The 21,647-nt window shown below is 39.6% G+C and overlaps 1 protein-coding gene across 1 annotated transcript in view; it reads right to left on the bottom strand.

Moving 5' to 3' along the window:
* The window catches only part of LOC117303084 (procollagen galactosyltransferase 1-like), a 49,213-nt gene that overhangs the window by 6,989 nt on the left and 20,577 nt on the right, over positions 1 to 21,647 (bottom strand). The window contains exons 4-8 of the mRNA XM_033787157.1: positions 15,700 to 15,901; positions 8,179 to 8,298; positions 6,124 to 6,307; positions 4,262 to 4,394; positions 1,332 to 1,459 (exon numbers count right to left, since the gene is read on the bottom strand). Coding sequence (XP_033643048.1) covers positions 1,332 to 1,459; positions 4,262 to 4,394; positions 6,124 to 6,307; positions 8,179 to 8,298; positions 15,700 to 15,901 — 767 coding nt within the window. The remainder of the gene's footprint in view (positions 1 to 1,331; positions 1,460 to 4,261; positions 4,395 to 6,123; positions 6,308 to 8,178; positions 8,299 to 15,699; positions 15,902 to 21,647) is intronic.

The following is a 21,647-nucleotide window of genomic DNA, read 5'->3' as shown; positions in this document are numbered from 1 at the left end:
CAGTAAACTCTCTGACCAGTCTAACTGGCACGTCTTAAGGATGGCCTGCTTTTGATAGTTTCAATCTTTAAGTTTCAATAGTTTCTATCTGTAGATAGTGAAAGCATGGAGGCCATGGTGGGATGTGGGAGCATGTTAGTAGATGACATGGAAATTCTTGAAGCTTAAGTGAAGGTAGCTAGTTGCAAATGTTGGCAAAGAGATGATCGATGGGGAGGGGGGTGAAGGTCTGCTACCAGAGAAAAGGGACAACGATCCAGCTCTGGTCAATTATTGAAATACATGAAGTTGAAACCTTGACCTTTGACCTAGCTGGTTAAAGAGGTCATTTGAGTGAATTTTAATTCATTGAATGTCATTGATAGAGGTCAATTGGTACAGGGGGAATCATTCAACCCAAAGAATTCATTCATGGTATTTATGATTATGCCATGTAAATGCATATGAGTGGAGAAAACCATTTAGATGCATGTTTGACCCCTTGACCTTTGACCTAGATATTTGGAAAGGGTCAATCGAGTATACAAATATGTATTTTAGATTTTCAAGGTCAGGTTTCTATCCACCTCTTAGACAAACCTTGTCCATAAAATGAACAGTTTTAGAGATAATTGACATTACAGATTGCTAATTACCACCCAATTTAAATATGCAAATTAATTAGGTCACTTCTGTTTTGAAACTCTTGTCCGATTTTGGATATGTTATCAATAACCACCCAGTATGACTCAACATGAAAAAGGGGACGCAGGAGCTTTTCCACTGCCAGGCTGTCAGTGGCCCTACTGAGATATTCCAGAGTAGGCTTTTCGTCCAGCTCATCTAAAATGGGCAGGTACATGGCATAAGGGCTGAGTGTGTGACCATGTACCCTGGAGCAAGTCACCACTGTGAGAGCTGTCACCTACTAATTGGTTTTTCATATGCCACATCTGGAAAAAAAAAACACTGGACCTGCTATTTCAGTTTATCCTGTACTTGGGCATCTGACAACAACTCAAAGTTGAATCACAGATTTTGGCGCCAATTTAGCCTGGGGTTAGGACAATACAGCTGGTTAGTCCATCAGTGCCTGTCTTGGAGATTGCTGTCCCTATACAGTATTTAATGTAACAAAAAAGTGTTTTTAAATATCTTCTTCCAAAATTAAATAAATACTATCGACATCTCCTCAGGATTCTTATAGCATCCATAGTGAGAAAAAGCATAAAGAAGTAATTTTTTCCACACTTTATAAGACTCACAAACTATAAGAATATAATTGTAAATAGTATAAAGTATAAAGAACCAGATATAACGTAACAATTTCCAATTAAAGAATTCAAACTTACAGTAATTCCCAGTCGAGATGGTTGACATTTATTTCCTGTAGCAATGCCTTAATCTTAGGTACGAATGACTCCTTGAATCTCACATCATCTTCAAAAATCAGTATTTTGTCAAAGCCCTCTGTAACCATCTGAAAAACAGGGGAAGCAATTAAATGATGTTTAGAGTACACAAAAGTTACATTCAAAACTTGATATTGTTTTGGTTTGCACTTACACTATGAGGTGGAATCTACTTCCTTTCATAATAGTTTTGTCCTCTCTTCCTTACAACTGTATAGTAACTTGGGGCTTCCAGGACTAACACTTGCAAGAGTGGATCAGTTGAATCTCAATAAAGCTCAATGCCAATGACAATCACTTACAAATTACAACCAGAACAGAAGGGGTGAGATCGCGCCCACCTTTTAGTTTAGTTTGTTTAACAGCCCTAACTTAATCAACCTTCTGATTGCTTTAAAATGCATCACATGATGTGTTTAATATAACTAGTGAACAGTGTGAAAATGGCGCACTGTAGCCATAACCAATGTATAAAACCTGTAGCAACCAATGTACCCATAGCAACAGCTGTTTATGGTAGACGTCCAGGCAGAATCTATGTCTGGGGCACGTCGGGTGTGTTATAAAACAGATATTGATTGCTTTTACTGGTCACAATGGTTGCAGGATCTCTTGACAACGTCCAACAAGTAAGCTGAAAATTTCTAATAGAGCTAGATGGAGAAAAGCGTAAGATGGTTGAAACAGAATATTGTGCCTCCAAGGCAAGGGAAAACCTTTTCAAGATTTCTTATTGATCTGTACAACATTAAAGGCACACACCGGCTCACCGTTTACGCAATTTAGGGCTGTAGAATCATAAATCACATCATTCTTAATGAACACACTTCGTTTTCACGGACCTCATCTATGGAATGGACTCAGGCAGTCTGTAAAATCAAAGCCTTCTGTTGGCCGATTTAAAATCGCTTTCAAAAACCATCTTATCTCCCAGTATATAGCATAGTTTACATGTATTTTGTCTTGGTTTAAATGTGCTTTATTGGAATGTAACCATATCTTTTGGAACGTACATGTAAGCATATCTTGGAACGTAAGCGTAGCTGGGTATCTTGGAATGTAAGCATACATGTAGCTGGGTATCTTGGAACGTAAGCGTACATGTAGCTGGGTATCTTGGAACGTAAGCGTACATGTAGCTGGGTATCTTGGAATGTAAGCATACATGTAGCTGGGTATCTTGGAATGTAAACGTAGCTGCGAATGGAACGTAAGCGTAACTTGTCTCAGGATTGAAAGCGTACCTTTTGTTATTATAGCTAAACTTGAAGAAACATAAGAGTATCTTGTAATGTAAGCATAGCTGAGAAGCTGTGTAGCTTAGAGCGTAACCTTATCTTTTGGAACGAAAGCATATCTTGGAACGTAAGCGTAGCTGGGTATCTTGGAACATAAACGTAGCTGCGTATGGAACGTTAGTGTAACTTGACTCGGGATTGAAAACGTACCTTTTGTAATTATAGCGTAACTTGAGAAGGAACGTAAGCAAAACTTGGAATGTAAGCGTAGCTTGGAACGTCATATCTTGGAAGGTAAGCGTAGCTGAATATCTTGGAACGTAAACGTAGCTGCATATGGAACATAAGCGTTGCTTGACTCGGGCTTGAAAACGTACCTTTTGATTTATAGCGTACCTTGAAGGAACATAAGCGTAGCTGAGTGGCTGCGTAGCTTGGAACATAACCAAATACTACCTCAACAATCTCAAAAATAACACTTCATTCACAGAGTTAAACAATATTTTTTTGACAAAATTATGCTTTGAGGGATTTTTTTTCATTTTTTTTTCAACCTTTTATACAAAATTATTATTCACCTGTTCTTTTTACGATCGGGGGTTCCGTTTTTTTTAAATCCTTTTTTTCATAAAACATTTTTAAAACTACTCACACAACAACACTGTCAATATAACAAAATGCGGTATTCCTTCGTTTTGACATCATCAATCTTTTTTTATTGTTACCTGAAAACTCCTAGCAAAAAGAAATTAGGAGCCATGAAACAAAACAGCATAATATTGGGACATTGCGATCATAAGAAATAGCGGATTCGACACAAGGTGTACCGACTGACAAACCCACGATGACAAACATGTACTCCCAACCCCTCCCAAGCTCATGGCGAGACCCGCAAGCTGGGAGTTCATAGCGCCCGGGATTACACCTCCAGCCCCCCGCGAGACACAGCATGTGCGGTACGTGAGATGCCCCGAGGCTTACGTTCGGATTGCTCCACGCCCTGGGGCCATATAACAAGCTTCCGTTACACGGACTCTTTGAATGCGAATCTTACGTTAGATTTTTCACCATTATTTACATTTTGTAGCGATAATTTGAGCACATAATCTTTTTCGTCAGTTATTCGTAAATAATTTTGTAAAAAAAAAAAATTAAATTTGGTTTGGTAAAGTTACTTTTAAACGGCTGGCAGTAAAACTAGCCCGGAAGGTGTTTGTACCACTTTTGGGTTGGAACAATCACGCACCCTTTGTTTTTGTTTCAAAATGCTCAAAAACGGCCAAATTTGATGATTTTTTTTAGGGACTGTTCTTCTTCATTCTCATTGAATTCATTTCTTGGTCTATTTTGTAGCCCAAATAGCCCAATTCGGCCGGTGTGTCCCTTTAAGGTTGGGGTTTACATGTAGTCCGTACCTTTTACCTATGTGGATCCTAGTTCAAATTATTTGCATGTGGATAGGGTTTTCAGTTTCAACTTGACTGCATGGGTTTTCCCAACATCTAAAACTGCCATTTCTGAATATTCTCTACTGAAGTGGTTCTCAGGCATACAGGTCACAGCACTGTATGTCTTTTTTAGGTATTCTTGGTCTCCTTACCAGAATAGATTACAAAATAAAACATGTCTTACCTCTTGCCAAATAAAATAGTGACTTAAGAAGCAGCCAATCTCTCCTCTGGTAAGTACACGCTCATGATAGGGGTCTCTGTAGCCAGGTAGCATATCAACACCCAATTCTTTTAAGTCATCATCAGTCAGTGCTCTAGAAGAATTAGGGTTGATAAGTAGGTCAAGTTAAAACAACTACTCACTTGTGTATTCTCTTTGTGTTACTTAATTTGCCTTATGCCATATAAAGATTTTCAGAATCTCAAATTCAAATGGGTCTCAACAAAAACATAATGTCCTCATGGCTGGCTTTATATTTGCAATCATTATGATAAATATTCAACATTATAGAAATTGATTTATTGCTGTTAGTCAAAGGCCTCACACTGTACATGTAGCATGTTTGTTTGTGTACCAAAGCGCCCTCATGACCTTATAAACTGTCCTAACTAAGGACAAGTTTGGGGGCCATTACCATGGAAGTTAGGAGGTGTTAAACCGTTCTTATCTCCTGTAAACTCGCTCCTAGGACGAGTTACTCGTTCTAAATCATGATACTAAAAATGACGTCAGGCATATGACATTTTGAGATCCAATATTTAAAGTTATTGGGGAAATATACTCAGATATATGAATTAATTAATTCTGATTATGAATCCAAGGATTCTCTCAGAAAAGCAAACCTAATCTCTGAACCTTTTTTACTAGTAAAGAAACCCATGTAGAGAAGACAAAGAAGCCAGTCTCAGTTTTAGATGTTAGAGGAAATTTAAACCCCAAATAATTCATTCATGGAAAACCCACAGCATCAGGTGGGCACTATAAACCCAGTCACTGTAGTGCTCCCAGCGTAATGCGAACCTGGCCCCTACAGGTGGAAGGTGAGGAAAGATTCCACAGCATCAGGTGGGCACTATAAACCCGGTCACTGTAGTGCTCCCAGCGTAATACAAACCTGGCCCCTACAGGTGGAAGGTGAGGAAAGATTCCACAACATCAGGTGGGCACTATAAACCCAGTCACTGTAGTGCTCCCAGCGTAATGCGAACCTGGCCCCTACAGGTGGAAGGTGAGGAAAGATTCCACAACATCAGGTGGGCACTATAAACCCAGTCACTGTAGTGCTCCCAGCGTAATGCGAACCTGGCCCCTACAGGTGGAAGGTGAGGAAAGATTCCACAGCATCAGGTGGGCACTATAAACCCAGTCACTGTAGTGCTCCCAGCGTAATGCGAACCTGGCCCCTACAGGTGGAAGGTGAGGAAAGATTCCACAACATCAGGTGGGCACTATAAACCCAGTCACTGTAGTGCTCCCAGCGTAATGCGAACCTGGCCCCTACTGGTGGAAGGTGAGGAAAGATTCCACAGCATCAGGTGGGCACTATAAACCCGGTCACTGTAGTGCTCCCAGCGTAATGCGAACCTGGCCCCTACAGGTGGAAGGTGAGGAAAGATTCCACAGCATCAGGTGGGCACTATAACCCCAGTCACTGTAGTGCTCCCAGCGTAATGCGAACCTGGCCCCTACAGGTGGAAGGTGAGGGAAGGTTCCACAGCATCAGGTGGGCACTATAAACCCAGTCACTGTAGTGCTCCCAGCGTAATGCGAACCTGGCCCCTACAGGTGGAAGGTGAGGGAAGGTTCCACAGCATCAGGTGGGCACTATAAACCCGGTCACTGTAGTGCTCCCAGCGTAATGCGAACCTGGCCCCTACAGGTGGAAGGTGAGGAAAGATTCCACAGCATCAGGTGGGCACTATAAACCCGGTCACTGTAGTGCTCCCAGCGTAATGCGAACCTGGCCCCTACTGGTGGAAGGTGAGGAAAGATTCCTCTATGCCAACCTGACAACCAAAATTACATGTTGTACACTCACTCACCTGCCATCAACAGCATCTACTATCTTGAAGTCTATTCCTAATTCTTCAAGACTCAATACAATTCTTTGCCTTCTCTCTGGACGCCTTTTTAGATTGATCATGTAAATTTCATCAAATCCGAACTTAGTCTTTAACTTTGGAGATACAGGTATGAACTCTGATGATGGCAAATATGCATCAGCAACTGAAGAAAAACAAATCAAAGCATTCACTTAAGATAATTAAGTAAAATTCAACTTTGAAATAACCTAATTCTTCAAGACTCAATACAATTCTTTGCCTTCTCTCTGGATGCCTTTTTAGATTGATCATGTAAATTTCATCAAATCCGAACTTAGTCTTTAACTTTGGAGATACAGGTATGAACTCTGATGATGGCAAATATGCATCAGCAACTGAAGAAAAACAAATCAAAGCATTCACTTAAGATAATTAAGTAAAATTCAACTTTGAAATAACCTACATGTACGTAAAGATGAAGTAGGACACAATTTTACTGTGTGACTTCAATACAATGTATTGTACAAAGTCTTGGGCTCGAGGAATAATTATGTCCAATTTCCCCAGTAGTTTTAAAATGCAAATATACCCAAACAAATATGCATGGCAATACACATAATGCGAGTGTAAGGCACAGTATAAACTTTACAGAGTAGGCACTGTAAACTGGCTTATTACTAAATAACCAAAAGCCTACAAAAATACAACAGGGAATACGTACAAACGCAGATATACACAATGTGTAATCACCTAAGTTTGTATTTGTCCATCTATGTTTGTAATGAGGTCCTTAACCCAAACAGGGAGTCAATTTCTCCCTATAAATACAGGACCCCTATTTCAATATGTAAGGTACATTACATGTATACTTTAACAAACAAACTGTTAATCTTTGGCTAATAGGCCTCGACTTTTGGCCCTTTTACGAACTCCTGCAGCTCATGAGCCGGGTGGCTTATATGCCGATGTATTAATATTGAAAGAAAACACAGCATGACATTTTTTTAAGAAGGATCGTTTGTAAAACATTCTAAATGAAAACACTGCTCTTAAAAGGAAAAAAAACGGGCCTGGCGGGTCACTTGTCTTATCGGCCGCCGCGAACTCCATTTCACAAAGGGAGCATGTTTGTAAAATAGACAATTTACGAACAAAGTGCCCTTATAATTATATTAATTGATATTTATTTCAGTTATGAAATGCGCTATATAAGAATTAGCTTTATTATAATATAATCCGCATGAAATAACGGTAGTTTAACTAAAAAACAAACATGAAAGGTGGTAGGGTGTTACACCATGGAGGAAGGAAGAGAATCACAGAGTAACAAACGAAAACCCTTAAAATGCCCCTGTCTGACCAGTAGGAAAAGATAGGAGACCTCCTGCTGGACGGCCGATTAATGAGCGGGATTAGATCTCTTTGAACAGAAGGTGTGGTACCGCCACTCTGCACTGTTGCCTGCGTGTAAAGATAAATCATTGGAGACATGAAATGCGATTGCGATTGATTTTTTCTGGTTCTTTTGGGTTTTTTTCACATGAAAATATGACGGGTAGAAGGTGAGTTGTGATTGACTTCTTCATTTAACGTTTGTGGTGTTTTCATGGAAATATCATGGCATATTTTTACATTTTTTGTGACTTTCTGGTCACTAGCAGTGGTTCAAAAATTGGGTATTAGCACACAAGGGTGGTTGGTATTCAATTGTACTTTTCGTTTTGGTGTACAAAAGCGTACACAAATTTTATCGGGGTCTCAAAAAAGTAGTTTTTTTTCTTTATTATATCCATACGACATACATGTACGACGCGCAAACTCACAGACGCAAAGTCGCCCATTGTTTGTATAAGGTATGTGGGTGATTACGAGGTGTCGTTAAACGACCGCGGTACCACAGGTTCGGCTTTTGAAGTCAAACTCCTTCTCTTTCTTCCTCCATGGTTACACTGACCTTAAGAAGTTACGAAGGTTACGGTGCTGTAAAGTTTAGTGCTGTAAATTGACTGCATGTATACTTTAATGCACTGCCTAATAACAATTTTCAAGACTTACCCATGGATTCTAATTTAAGGTGAAGCATTTGTTCAGCATCATCAGTTAAGGATTTTTTGCCGTCCAAAGGAATAAGTAGACTACCATAATATTCCTGGTTGCTCACATAAAATGGAATTCCTGTATTTAAGAAATAAATATTATCATTTCCACAAAATCTACAAATAATATTGTTATACCTCGGTAACAAACTGCGAAGTTTGATTGGTCGAGAACCAATCATGTGACGCGCAACAAAAACGCATGTTACATGGCTCGACGGGCCGGGTAACATGAAAAGTGATGTACACCGGTGTACATCACCTTGATCGTTCCCAGCGTTGGTCGATTTCCAGCGCTGTGTACGAAACAACCGCGGGTTCGAGGGAATTGGTTCTTGTTCCTCTGCTTATTAAACAATGAATAGTCCGTCGTAATAATGTTTGAAGATGAAAACAGAACTTCGAGAAGAGGAATAAAAAATGATACAAAGGTATAAAGAGGGAAAATGACACCCTCGGCTTCGCCTCGGGTGCCATTTCCCCCCTCGGGTGTACAAAACGCCATGGATCCCGTAAAAGCGTGCAACAATTGTATACTGTTCAATGAAGAAGTACAATTATGTTAGTCCTTCACCAAATTCCTGATAAAATACACCACTTGTTTTAGAAAAGCCCCTTTTCTCACGGTTAAAAATCCTGCTTTAGGATAGGGAGGTTGTGGTTGCTATTAAATTGTACCATTACTCACGTCAGAATAGATAAAATCTACAAAAGTTAACTATAAAAATAATTCAATTTGAATTTATTTAAATTGTAAGTTGAAGAAATATGGCAAAATACAGCCGTACAGTAAAATTAAGAAGTACTTAGATTTATAAGGAAATATGAAAGGATACACAAATTTACAAAACAGATTCTCATGTAGCGATTATTCTATGACTGGGCCACCTTTTACACACTATGCAGAATTAAGTAACTGTCAAACATAATTTTGTATGGTCTTTCAAATTTATAACAGTGATGCCATTTATCACTGTTTTGATAAACTTGTATTTCAAAGTAAATTTCCTTGGAAATACTGTCATCCCCCTTAAACCATGTAAACAACCAATTTTTTTCCAGAACTTGTTTTTCGAATCAACTTCAACTTCAATGGCATGTTTGTACCATACAAAATAAGTGAAAATGCATTGCATTGTTCAGGAGTGTTGGTTCTTAAATATTGAACTTTGAATTTATGTTTCTTGATAATTGAAGATATCATTAATATATCAATGGTTGGCGTCTACTAGTTGTATACAATGTATATCTTAATGTGTGAAGTTTGCAGGTTCAAAAGACCAAAAAAAAGAGAGAAGAAGGGGAATGTACATGTACACAAAAATGTTTAAGCGTCTGGACATTCTTTGATACATCCATGTGTGTAGTGTACAATAAATACACTGTGTGTACAGGTATTGGGTAGAAGTAATGTTCAGATTAGCCCTGGCGGCCTTACACTTCCGTATTATACTACAGTGACGTCCTGGATATCAGGGTCCATTTCTGGGGCGGAAAATTTTGATAACTCAAATCTGACCTGCAAGAAACCAGTAATTTCAACAGATTCACATTCCATGGAAGCATATATTTTTCTGCGATGGGTTTTGATCGTCATATATTCTTCACAAATCCGTCATTTTCATGAAATAATGCAGCTTCCAACGTTAAGAAATTCAAATTTGTGTTCGTACTCTCACAGTCTGCCGTGTGTACGCAAGACGCACAACGCGCAAATCTTGCATTGCGTTTGCATGTTAACACTGTGCAGTCAATACACGGAGACCAAGAGTTCATGCGTCTTGCGTTGTGCACAAAATGTATGACGCGTACGCACGGCAGCAGACAACACTGTGAGAAAACGATCAAAACGGGAATTTTTTAACATTGGGAGCTGCTTCATTTCACGAAAATTATGGATTTGTGAAGAATATATGACGACCAAAACCCACCGCAGAAAAATGTATGCCGCCATGGAATGTGAATCTGTTGAAATTAGTGGCTTGTTGCAGGTACATGTAAGATTTGAGTTATGAAGCTTTGAACATTTTCCGCCCCAGAAACGGGCCTTAAGGCAGTGGACACTATTGGTGATTACTCAAAATATTTATTAGCATAAAACCTTTCTTGGTGACAAGTAATGGGGAGAGGTTGATGGTATAAAACACTGTGAGAAACGGCTCCCTCTGAAGTGCCATAGTTTTCGAGAGAGAAGTAATTTTCCACGAATTTGATTTCGAGACCTCAAGTTTAGAACTTTGAGGAGCCGAGTTGAATGGAACATTCCAGCTTTCAACGAATGAACATATTCGCACCATTGCACGAATGAAAAACATTCATTATTTGTTTTATATAACATCCAAGTAGAACTTTGTCATTTTGATTGAAAGAAACAACTTTCAAAACAAACAATTTCAACTGTAGAAGCCGAATGCTAGTAATTTTACTATGCCTTCTTGCAGTAACACCTGCTGCGTTACCAAAGACACGCGCACGCAGTGATGTTTTTACTCAGCTTTTTCGTTCCATCCGAAAAGTACCATCGCACGCTGGCAGCGTGCCAGCGTGCAATGGTACTTTTCGGATGGAACGAAAAAGCACGGCGAGTGACTCAGCGTGCAATGGTACTTTTATTTGCTATCACGTGCGGACAATCCTCCAATCAAATGGCAAGGATCTGCTTGGGTGTTATATAAAGAGGGTTAACACCCCAGCAAGGCAAACAAATTGTCTTGTGCCGGAGCTCGCCTTGCAGTCAGAGCATGGTCAGAGCATGGTCAGAGGAACTCTGGCTATACGGCTCAGTGCACACAAGCCCACTTATACCTCCTGATGGAAACCAAGGTGACCAGGATAGCCTATTGTTTAGCCTAGTCAACTGCAGCACATTAAAGGCACTGGGAGCACCATCATCAGCTAAGCGTTACTTCCGGCTTCAGGGCAACCTTTTGCCCCTGTCAAGTGTCAGGCCAATGGTGCCCGAAACACTGCTCTTCCCAAATTAACACTCTAGAAATGCTAGCAGTCTCATAAACGCCCTCCAACATTCCCGGACAAACGTCTGGGGTCCAGCAGTCCTGGTTTGATACAACAACACCACAGTACGTGAATAATTAACCACTAGAGGGGCTAACTTTAGGACCAACTGTTTGAGCTATATGAAGACATTCCTATCACTGGTGCAAGCACACATCATGTCATGGGATCACACTATCAGACGTGTCAGACCACTGGGTGAAGAAAAGCATTTTGCTCAAGAAAACAAGAGTTACAACCAGGGTTTGAAAGCCACCCTGATGACTTAACCACCAGAACTTGAAAATTTGGCTCTACATATACCACTCTGCCATGACAAACCTTGACTGAAGACCCGCACTGCATGGTCATGGTTCAAATCATCCGTAATTGTTATACACCCAGCAGGGTGGATATGTGCGCATTACAAGTCTTATTATTATTTATTATTATTTATTTATTATTACAATGTACCTCTGTGCAAATTGTGAAGTTTGATTGGTCGAGAACCAATCACGTGCCATGCAACAAATACGCATGTATCATGGCTAATGATGCGCGCTACGCGTAATGCACAGCGCGCCAGGTAACATGAAAAGTGATGTACACCGGTGTACATCACCTTGATCGTTCCCACCGTTGGGAGATTTCAAGCGCTGTGCGAAACACACGCGGGTTCGATTAACAGGTGAATAATTGTATCTTGTTTGAACTGTGCATTGCTCCGTCTTAATAATGTTTGAAGATGACAACTGAACTTGGAGAAGAGGAATAACAATGATACCAAGGTATAACAAAACAATTGTTGCATGCTGTGACTGGGGTCCATGGGTTTTGTACACCCTCGGTGGCAAATGGCACCCTCGGATTAGCGTCGGGTGCCATTGTCCCCCTCGGGTGTACAAAACGCCATGGATCCCGTCACAGCGTGCAACAATTGTATAATGTAATGTGCACAGTAAACCCATGAACTGTTTTCAGTTCTCAATATGGGTTGCACGAATGTCCAATAACATGAATCGGGTCTATCGGGCAATCCAGAAAGTAAAGGCTCATTATTGCAATCCAGAAAGTAAAGGCTCATTATTGCAATCCAGAAAGTAAAGGCTCATTATTGCAATCCAGAAAGTAAAGGCTCATTATTGGAAGTCGGTACTTGCCAAAGGATGTAACAAACAGAGTTCCAACTGTCCAAGGGAAAAGAAACCTTTAATAATAATAATAACAATAATAATAATAATAATAAAAATCTAAACATTTATAAAGCACAAACAACAGGTACTACAATGCTTTACAAGAATAAATACAAGTAATCAAAAACCTTTGTTAATTGTCACCCTTCAATTTCATAAAACCCCCAGTTGTAACATTTTAATTTTCACACATCAGATCATTTTTACCCCCCCCCCCACTCATTAGTTAATAAAAATAAGGTTAAATTTCAGTTATCCAGGTCAAATCATGTCACTAACACTAAAACAAAACTTTCATACATCAAACATTTAAAACAAAAATGCAGAGCTGAAATAAAAACAGATTTCTCAAGAATTTGCTTTCGAAAGAGTAAACTTTGATTAAGCCAGATTTTTTACAAGCGATCATTACCTGTAGAGCGAATTCCTACATTTGCATGTTTCCATTCTTTGGGTTATATCTTTTCATATGAATCTACAAACATGTAAGAAGCAATGTTTGACTTTTAAAAGTTTCAAGTCAGTACATCATTGCAATAAGGAGTTATGACCATTTATAGTGTTGTTTAGTGTGTTTCATTGTTTTAGCTCAATCAACTGAAACCTGTGATTAATTCTTTGAGTTATTTCTTTTCATATAAATCTACATGTAAGAAGCAATATTTGACTTAAGTTTCAAGTCAGAACATGATTGCAATCAGGATCATTTATATTTTTCATTGTTTCAGCTCATTCAACTGGAACAAGTGACAGAGAGTTTGATTTTGGTTTTAACAAATTATTTCAAAACTTAAAGATTTTAATTTGAGTTTGTTTCTTTTAAATCCAGATGTCCATGTTTGGGCCCGGGAAAAAACTTTAACATTTTTGCTATTCCAAAAACTTATACAATTTGTTTTATTCCACAAAAAAATTAACATTTGTTTTATTCCAAGAACTTTATTTTGAAAACATTATTTGAAAACATAGGTGAAAATTACTGAAAATTACTGGCAATTGTATATAACAATCTCAATTTGGTTTGTATATATCAAAAACAACTCAACTCCAAGACTTTAACTTATACCAAAAACTTTAAACAGCTACTTGAGCGGAATGTTTTCAATGGAAATGATATTTTAACTTGTTTATAATGCACTTGTTCACCATTTTAATGTAATTTTGATATGTGTACACTTCTGAATTTTTCGTAATTATCGATTAAAAAATCAGGCCCAAACCTATTGGTTTTGAAAAACACTTCTGCCGTTGACGGCTCTAGTAAAAGGACAATGCCGCTGACGTCATGTCTGGGAGTTTGCTTTGCTTTGTTATACCTCCACGCTGCAACAAAGCGGCTTTAGAAATTGGAGCTCCCAACTATGATGTTTTGAGAGTGGTTACATAACGGGGCTTGCAAATCTCTCAGAAAAGTGCTGGATAAGGGCATTCAAAATGATTGATTTTTACACAATTGAAATCTATTTATAATAATATGACTCGATTTCCTTATTCATTGAAAACATTTTAAGTGAAATTCAGCAAAGTTCACAACTTGACAATTTCGTTCAAGCAGGTCTTCCATTTCCAAAAACTTTGACGCGGACGGCCGGACAGGCGGAGGGACGGACAGACGAACGGACAAAGAACGGACGGACGAACGGAAATTGGTACTACATAGGCTCGCACTGCTCTGCAGCTCGCCAAAAAGCACCCACTCGTACATGCGTTGTTTGATTGTGAAATGACTTTCGACCTTTAAACCTTACGTCTTTTTTTTCTTATGTGGACCATGTGCTATTTTTAGACTGTTGTTATCCTGAGATCGCGCTCTATCTACGATTTATAACTCAAAGTATACCATGTCAAACTGCACCGGCGCGTGTGGGCAGTATGCATGGTAATACGCAGGGCGCCTCCGGGCGGTATACAGGCTAAAGGGTTAAACCACCCAGCCATGACCGACAACGTGCTGTGCAGGAAGAACCCATAGTTGCCTACAGACGCCCACCTAGTCTCAGGGATCTCATTGTCCGAGCAGAAGTCCCTCCCATTAATGATGATGTTAATCCCCCTCTACCACAGGGAACTTTTAGGTGTTCCAACATCTCCAAATGCATCGTCTGTAGACAACACATCAGGGAATCGGACTCCTTCACCAGTAACACCGGCGGTACCACCCATAAGACAAGGGGTCATGTCACCTGCACCACCACTAATCTCATTTATCTCATATCTTGCAGAGTCTGTGGTGTTCAATATATAGGTGAAACAAGAACTACATGTACACTCAAGAGGCGTTTCTACGGCCACAGATCTACAGTCAAGACCCAAAAGCTAGATACACCTGTAGGTCATCACTTCAATCTTCCTAATCACTCCATTTCTGACATGATCTTACAGGGCATAGAGGCACTAGGCAACCACAGAGAGACTGTGCGTTTGAGTAGGGAGAAACTCTGGATTAGACGCCTCCAGACCATTCAACCCCATGGTCTGAACATCCAAGAAGGAAACGACTAATAAACCTTTTGTTTTGCCGTCTCCTTTTTTTCCCCATAGCCTTCTAGCCTGAGCCTCATTCACTAATATAAATTACTTTTTACCCAACCTCACCACCCTTGATGTTGTCCTTTGTGTTTCCATCTTCTTGCTTGTGGTCAAGCCAGCCCCTTCCCTTCACCCCCCCCCCTTTTTTGTCCCCCTATTCATTGTTTACCCCCTGCTTTTTTATGTATGCTTTCTAACCCCATTCATGTATTTCCACTTCACTGCTTATGTTTCACTTAGTTACCTGTTCATGTTTGTTGTGTTGTCATTTAGCCTTCGAGAAAGACTCTGCTAGGGTCGAAACGTCAGGCCATTAACTATTTTTTGCTTTTTTTAGTTTATTAAAACTCTCTTGCGAAAACAGGAAAGTAAATGTGTAACAGGAGAGTTTCAATAAAACAACGTCTTTACCGCTACCACCGCTAAGAAAGGAGGATGTTCACGGGGCATGCATAAAAGGCCCCCTAAGGGGTGGCCTTCGGAGGGTGCTATTGGCAAACTCTTAGCGACCGTTAACTGCTGGTCTAGGAAATATGCAAACTAGCTCTAGAGGTAATGTATGGGCAAAGTAGAACCTGTAAATACTACACAAAAACAAACACATTCAATGTAGCAATTAGCTCTAGAGGTAATGTATGGGCAAAGTAGAACCTGTAAATACTACACAAAAACAAACACATTTAATGTAGCAATTAGCTCTAGAGGTAATGTATGGGCAAAGTAGAACCTGTAAATACTACACAAAAACAATCAAATTTAAGTACCTGCTTTTCTGGCAGAGAAGGCAAATGTCAACATATCATCTACATCACCACTATATTCTGGAGGAGCACTGTACATTAACTGTGTCGATTTCTTATCTCTCAGATTAATAAGATATGTGGAATGCACCATGGGTACTTGGAAGATGCCTGTAACATTTCTCTTTAATATGTGTACGTACTGCTCAGTCCTTTTGTAGTAACCCTATAAACAATGTAGAGAAAGCTATAGCTCATTAACATGCATGTACATGTACCTGCACAGTACATTAAAGGGTATGTGTACTTTTTGTAGGACACAAAACACAATGTCCACAGATTTACATCAAACTCACACAGTTTGAAAATAATGATGCTAGAAAGCTTCACTAAAACTTTTACTTGCTGAGATGCTAAAGTTTTCCATTAGAAATGAGTAAAGCAAGTCACGAAAAAAGAAAGAAAAATTGCATGTAAAACATATTTTCGCAACATTGTTTTACACATTTTTCTTAAAAACTACAGCACCACAGCAAGTGATCTCTTTTTAAAGGTAAGCTTTCTACTATCATTATCTTAAAACATGTAAGTTTAATGTAAATCTGTGGACATTGTGTTTTGTGTTACAAAAAGTACCCAAATCCTTTAAGAATACAAAGATTATTAAACTGAGCATGTTTAATAATTAAAAAAAAAACAGTTACACTTAACACCACAGATGTTCCAATGTTTTCCTTTCAGCTTGAATGTCTTTGAAGAACCAGGATTTGTTGTTTCGCTATAAAATACTTGATCCACACTTGGTATCATGTATGCCTTGTAAATACCAACACCTCGTCCATGAGACTTACATGTATCTTTATTGAGAATTTATAAAATACAACAGTGGCAGCCTCTGGATACCACACTGCCCTCATGTCACAAGGATAAAGGTCTGGTATCAGAGGTTACACAATAACATCAGAACCAAGGCAGAATTTAGCATTATTTCTGACCACCATGTGTACTTTTTGTCAAGGAGAAAATAGTGTTCCAATGGAACGAAATTCCATTTTGTTTTCTCTTACTTTTTAATGTTTAAACATACATGTATATCCCTAAGAATTGAGCTGTACCTCTCATTTATTATGAAAAATATTTGTGGGTTCACCCGCACAGCGAACTACGGTAAAAGAAGGGATTTGACCCATCCACTAGCATTTATATAGCAACCTGCCGGCTCGCTTGACGAACATACACACAATTATCCCCATTTAAATGCTGGTCTGGAGAACCATCAAACAAGACTTTATAATCCAGTTCCACTTTTGCTATCTTTTTGTCAATTTCCATAACATTCAACTTCACGTTGCGCAAATGTAACAACACTGAGTGCCATTTTGATTGCAGCAAACTCAGGAAGTGTAATCTGTAACACACAGTGCAGAAAGACTTGACGACAGTTAGTAAAGGCGTTTCTATATGTGTGTTCAATTAAAGTGTTAAGGTGCAACACATTGCGTGCATCACACACACAAGACATTGTAGGACTGTTCTGCAGAGTCTTTGGAATGTAGTGAGAACTTGGCTCATCAATCTTTGTTCATGTACAGTACATGTACATGTACTTCTTGAAAAATACAGGAAATAAGAATCGATCGCGATAAACCTCAAACATCTTTTTGAAGGTAAGTACATTACATTCTCCAACATATGTTGAATACAATGAGGATGCACAACATTTACTTCTCAGCATCCGACATCAATACAAAAATGGCATATTCAACAACGCCTTTTCTCAATAAATTATTTGCCATAAACAGTTAGTTTATCGGTTGACAAACACTTTTCCAACGTTTGAACTTACATGTATACATGTACCACATAGACCTACTGTACCCCCCCCCCCATTTTTTTAAATTCATATTGAACTCTGGGACCACATATTTTGAAAGTTCTGAAATCCTGAAAAAAAACTTGAAGATTCTTACATGTCTGTTAACCATGGTCCACTCCTCTCTATCTAGTTATTTTTTGGGGCGACAAATTATTCATTGTGTGCTTCATTTCTGTACAGCGCATCATGATTTCCTTCAGCTTATCAAAATGGATAGGGGCTGTACATGTATAACTTCACCCACACGGCCCTTTCCACACAGGAGCCGAAGACCAACATCCCTTGTTGTGGCGCCAGTTGTCTGTCCCAAAGGTTGTTTGCGATTTCATGACCAACATTCACACGATCACACACATTGCGTTCCCGACAACCCTTGTTTATGTGAGATAACACTGTTTGATGCAGTTCGCTGGAGCACTGTCAGTGTCCCGTTTAGTGTAATGTATAGCGTTAGGTTACCATCGATCGCTTTCTTGGCGCACCATTGTGCTTCTTAGGCGACTTCTCAGTGTCCCGACTCAGAAGATGAATGTATCCCAAAGCATTTTTTTGGAAATTGCAAGCGGAAAAGCCAAGTTGAAGGCTTTCTTGATCGAAAGGTTCTTGGTCATAGCATAACATTTTTGAGGAAAGCAATATAAACTAATGTTCAATTTGTGCGGCCAACACCATTTTGTTGGATACCTGGAACAAACAAACAACCTTTCTCCACAGGTAATGACACTGCTAACAAGTTTGAGCATAAAGAAGGGAAACTCCATGGTTTATGCATGCGTAATCGTTGTGCGATCACCAGGGACCTTGGTACATGTACATAATCGTGCCGTGTGTAATTTCACACGAGTGATCTCATCGATTCTAAACAGGGTTGCGACTTTTTAAGGAGGTCTTGATTTCGCGTTTTCGGTATTTTTTTACGGGAATGCAATTTCATTCCCAACGACCATGGTTTAGAAAGCTTGTGTAAAACGGGCTAAACAGAACATGTGGCAGTAGAAATAATGCTGAAATTCTGCTTTAGTGCTGTGGCTATTGCATAATCTCCAATTCAAGGCCTTGGTTCTTTTGTTGTGAGAAGAATTTACATACTGTACATGTACATAGACATAATAATAACAAATTCTTATATAGTGCATTTCACAATAGCCGTATCAATGCGCTTTACATTAGTGCCCTGGGCCCAATTTCATAGAGCTGCTAAGCACGAAAAATTGGCTTAGCATGAAATTTCTTCCTTAATAAAAACAGGATTAACAACAAATTTTTGTATTGTTGCATATTGCTTGTTACTGGTATTCAGATGTTGTTTGCTTATCCTGAAAATCACGTGGAAATTGGGTTGGTAATCCTGTTTTTGTCAAGGCTAAAAATTTTATGCTTAGCAAATTTGTGTGCTTAACAGCTTTTGAAATTGGGCCCTGGTCATAGGGCCAATAACATCCCTTTTTAATGTTTCTCAGCTCCCTAGGGAGTATACATCCCTGAGCTGCCTATAAGGGGCTTGTGGCTTTTTTCATACACAATATCAACCTCTACCCTCGCAGGTACCCATTTACCCCTGGGTGAAGAGAAGCAATTATAGTAAAGTATCTTGCTCAAGGACACGACCGGGTTCGAACCCACACTCCGGTGACAGCACTAGAACTTGAATTTGATGCTCTTAACCACTCAGCCATGACACTCTACATAGCATCCAGAGGCTCCACCATTGTACACACATTGCATTTTGGTTCAAAGTCCAAGCGTACAGTGTACCCCGATACCAGCCATGTGTCTCACAGCCGAGTAACATGTTGGTGTTCCGATTCACGATGCCACAATTATGTTTTTTTGATAGAGATATACAACAAAACCTGGTGCTTCAGTTATGTTTTCTTTGATTCTGCCAATTTCCCTCCCCATTTTTATGTGGGAAGGGTCTACGAGTGATACTTGGCCAAAAAGCACTACTATTGCAAAGGAGTTGAACCAACGCTTCTTTTCAGCGAGCCACCCCAACTCATTTAGAGATAGTCATTACAGCGTGTTATCGCAAACCTTCCCATATCGTATTTCCACCATGCAACGTTTCAAATACTACTTATTGAATATTTAATACCCAAAACGCAACTTCGCTTAAAGTATAAAAACTATAAAGGCCACCTTGTTGGGCCCATCCAGATGCAGCGGGTTTATCAGCGGGTCTGCTATCAGCGGGTCTGCTATCAGCGGGTCTGCTATCAGCGGGTCTGCTATCAGCGGGTCTGCTATCAGCGGGTCTGCTATCAGCGGGTCTGCTATCAGCGGGTCTGCTATCAGCGGGTCTGCTATCAGCGGGTCTGCTATCAGCGGGTCTGCTATCAGCGGGTCTGCTATCAGCGGGTCTGCTATCAGCGGGTCTGCTATCAGCGGGTCTGCTATCCTGCTTCTTCTTCTTTTTCCTCGGTCCAAGGAATAGTGGATGCTGGCCCGTAGGGGGCCATTGTTAAATAGTCCAGTGTGGTTGTCCCTCAGGTATTTAGCATGTGCCACATACCACTTAAAGGCAGTGGACACTATTGGTAATTACTCAAAATAATTATTATCATAAAATCTTTCTTGGTGATGAGTAAGGGGGAGAGGTTGATGGTACCCGTATAAAACATTGTGAGAAACGGCTCCCTCTGAAGTGCCATAGTTTTCTAGAAAAAAGTCATTTTCCACGGGGGAGTGGAGGGATCGTGAGGGATTCAAAAGCGTCCTTGTGAGAATGGATTTTTAAACGTAAGCGTAGCTGCAAATCTTGAAACGTAAGCCTAGCTTGACTCGGGATTGAAAGCGTAATTTTTGATTATAGCGTAACAACCTAAACGATGTATATGGATTGTAATACAATTTGTATACAGCGTAGCTGAGTAGCTGTGTAGCTTGGTACATAACCATATCTTTTGGAACGTAAGCATATCTTGGAACGTAAGCGTACATGTAGCTGGGTATCTTGGATCATAAACGTAGCTGCGTATGGAACGTAAGCGTAACTTAACTCAGGATTGAAAGCGTACCTTTTGTTGTTATAGCGTAACTTGAAGAAACATAAGAGTATCTTGTAATGTAAGCATAGCTGAGAAGCTGTGTCGCTTCGTAACCTTATCTTTTGGAACGTATAAGCATCTTGGAACGTTAGCGTAGCTGGGTATCTTCGAACGTAAACGTAGCTGCATATGGAACGTAAGCGTAGCTCGACTCGGGCTTGAAACGTACCTTTTGATATGATAGCGTAACTTGATGGAACGTAAGCGTAGCTGAGTAGCTGCATAGCTTGGAACGCAACCAAATCATACCTCAACAATCTCAAAAATAACACTTCATTCACAGAATTAAAAAATATTTTTTTGACAAAATTATGCTTTGAGAGAATTTTTTTTAATCATTTTTTTTCAACCTTTTATACAAAATTATTATTCTTTTTTCGATCGGGGGCTCCGTTTTTGTTATCCTTTATTTCTTCTTCATAAAACATTTTAAAAACTACTCACACAATAACACTGTCAATAACAAAATGCGGTATTTCTACGTTTTGACATCATCAATCTTTTTTTATTGTTATCTGAAAACTCCTAGCAAAAAGAAATTAGGAGCCACGAAACAAAACAGAGCATAATATTGGAATGTTGCGATCATAAGAAATAGCGGATTCGACACAAGGTTGACAAACCCACGATGACAACATGTACTCCCAACCCCTCCCAAGCTCATGGCGAGACCCGCAAGCTGGGAGTTCATAGCGCCCGGGATTACACCTCCAGCCCCCCACGAGACACGGCATGTGCGGTACGTGAGATGCCCCGAGGCTTACGTTCCAATTGCTCCACGCCGTGGGCCATATAACAAGCTTCCATTACACGGACTCTTTGAATGCGAATCTTACGTTAGATTTTTCACCATTATTTACATTTTGTAGTGGTAATTTGAATACATGATCTTTTTTCGTCAATTACTCACTAATAGTTTTGTAAAAAAAAGATTTAAGTTTGGTTCGGTAAGTTACTTTTTGACGGCTGGAAGTAAAACTAGCCCGGAAGGTCACGTGATTGTTTGTACCACTTTTTGGTTAGAACAGTCACGCGACCTTCGTTTT

Source organism: Asterias rubens, chromosome 19 (assembly GCF_902459465.1).
Source record: "Asterias rubens chromosome 19, eAstRub1.3, whole genome shotgun sequence".
Taxonomy (NCBI): domain Eukaryota; kingdom Metazoa; phylum Echinodermata; class Asteroidea; order Forcipulatida; family Asteriidae; genus Asterias; species Asterias rubens.
Note: the sequence above shows the minus strand (reverse complement) of the source record. Positions and strands in the feature narration are given on the sequence as shown.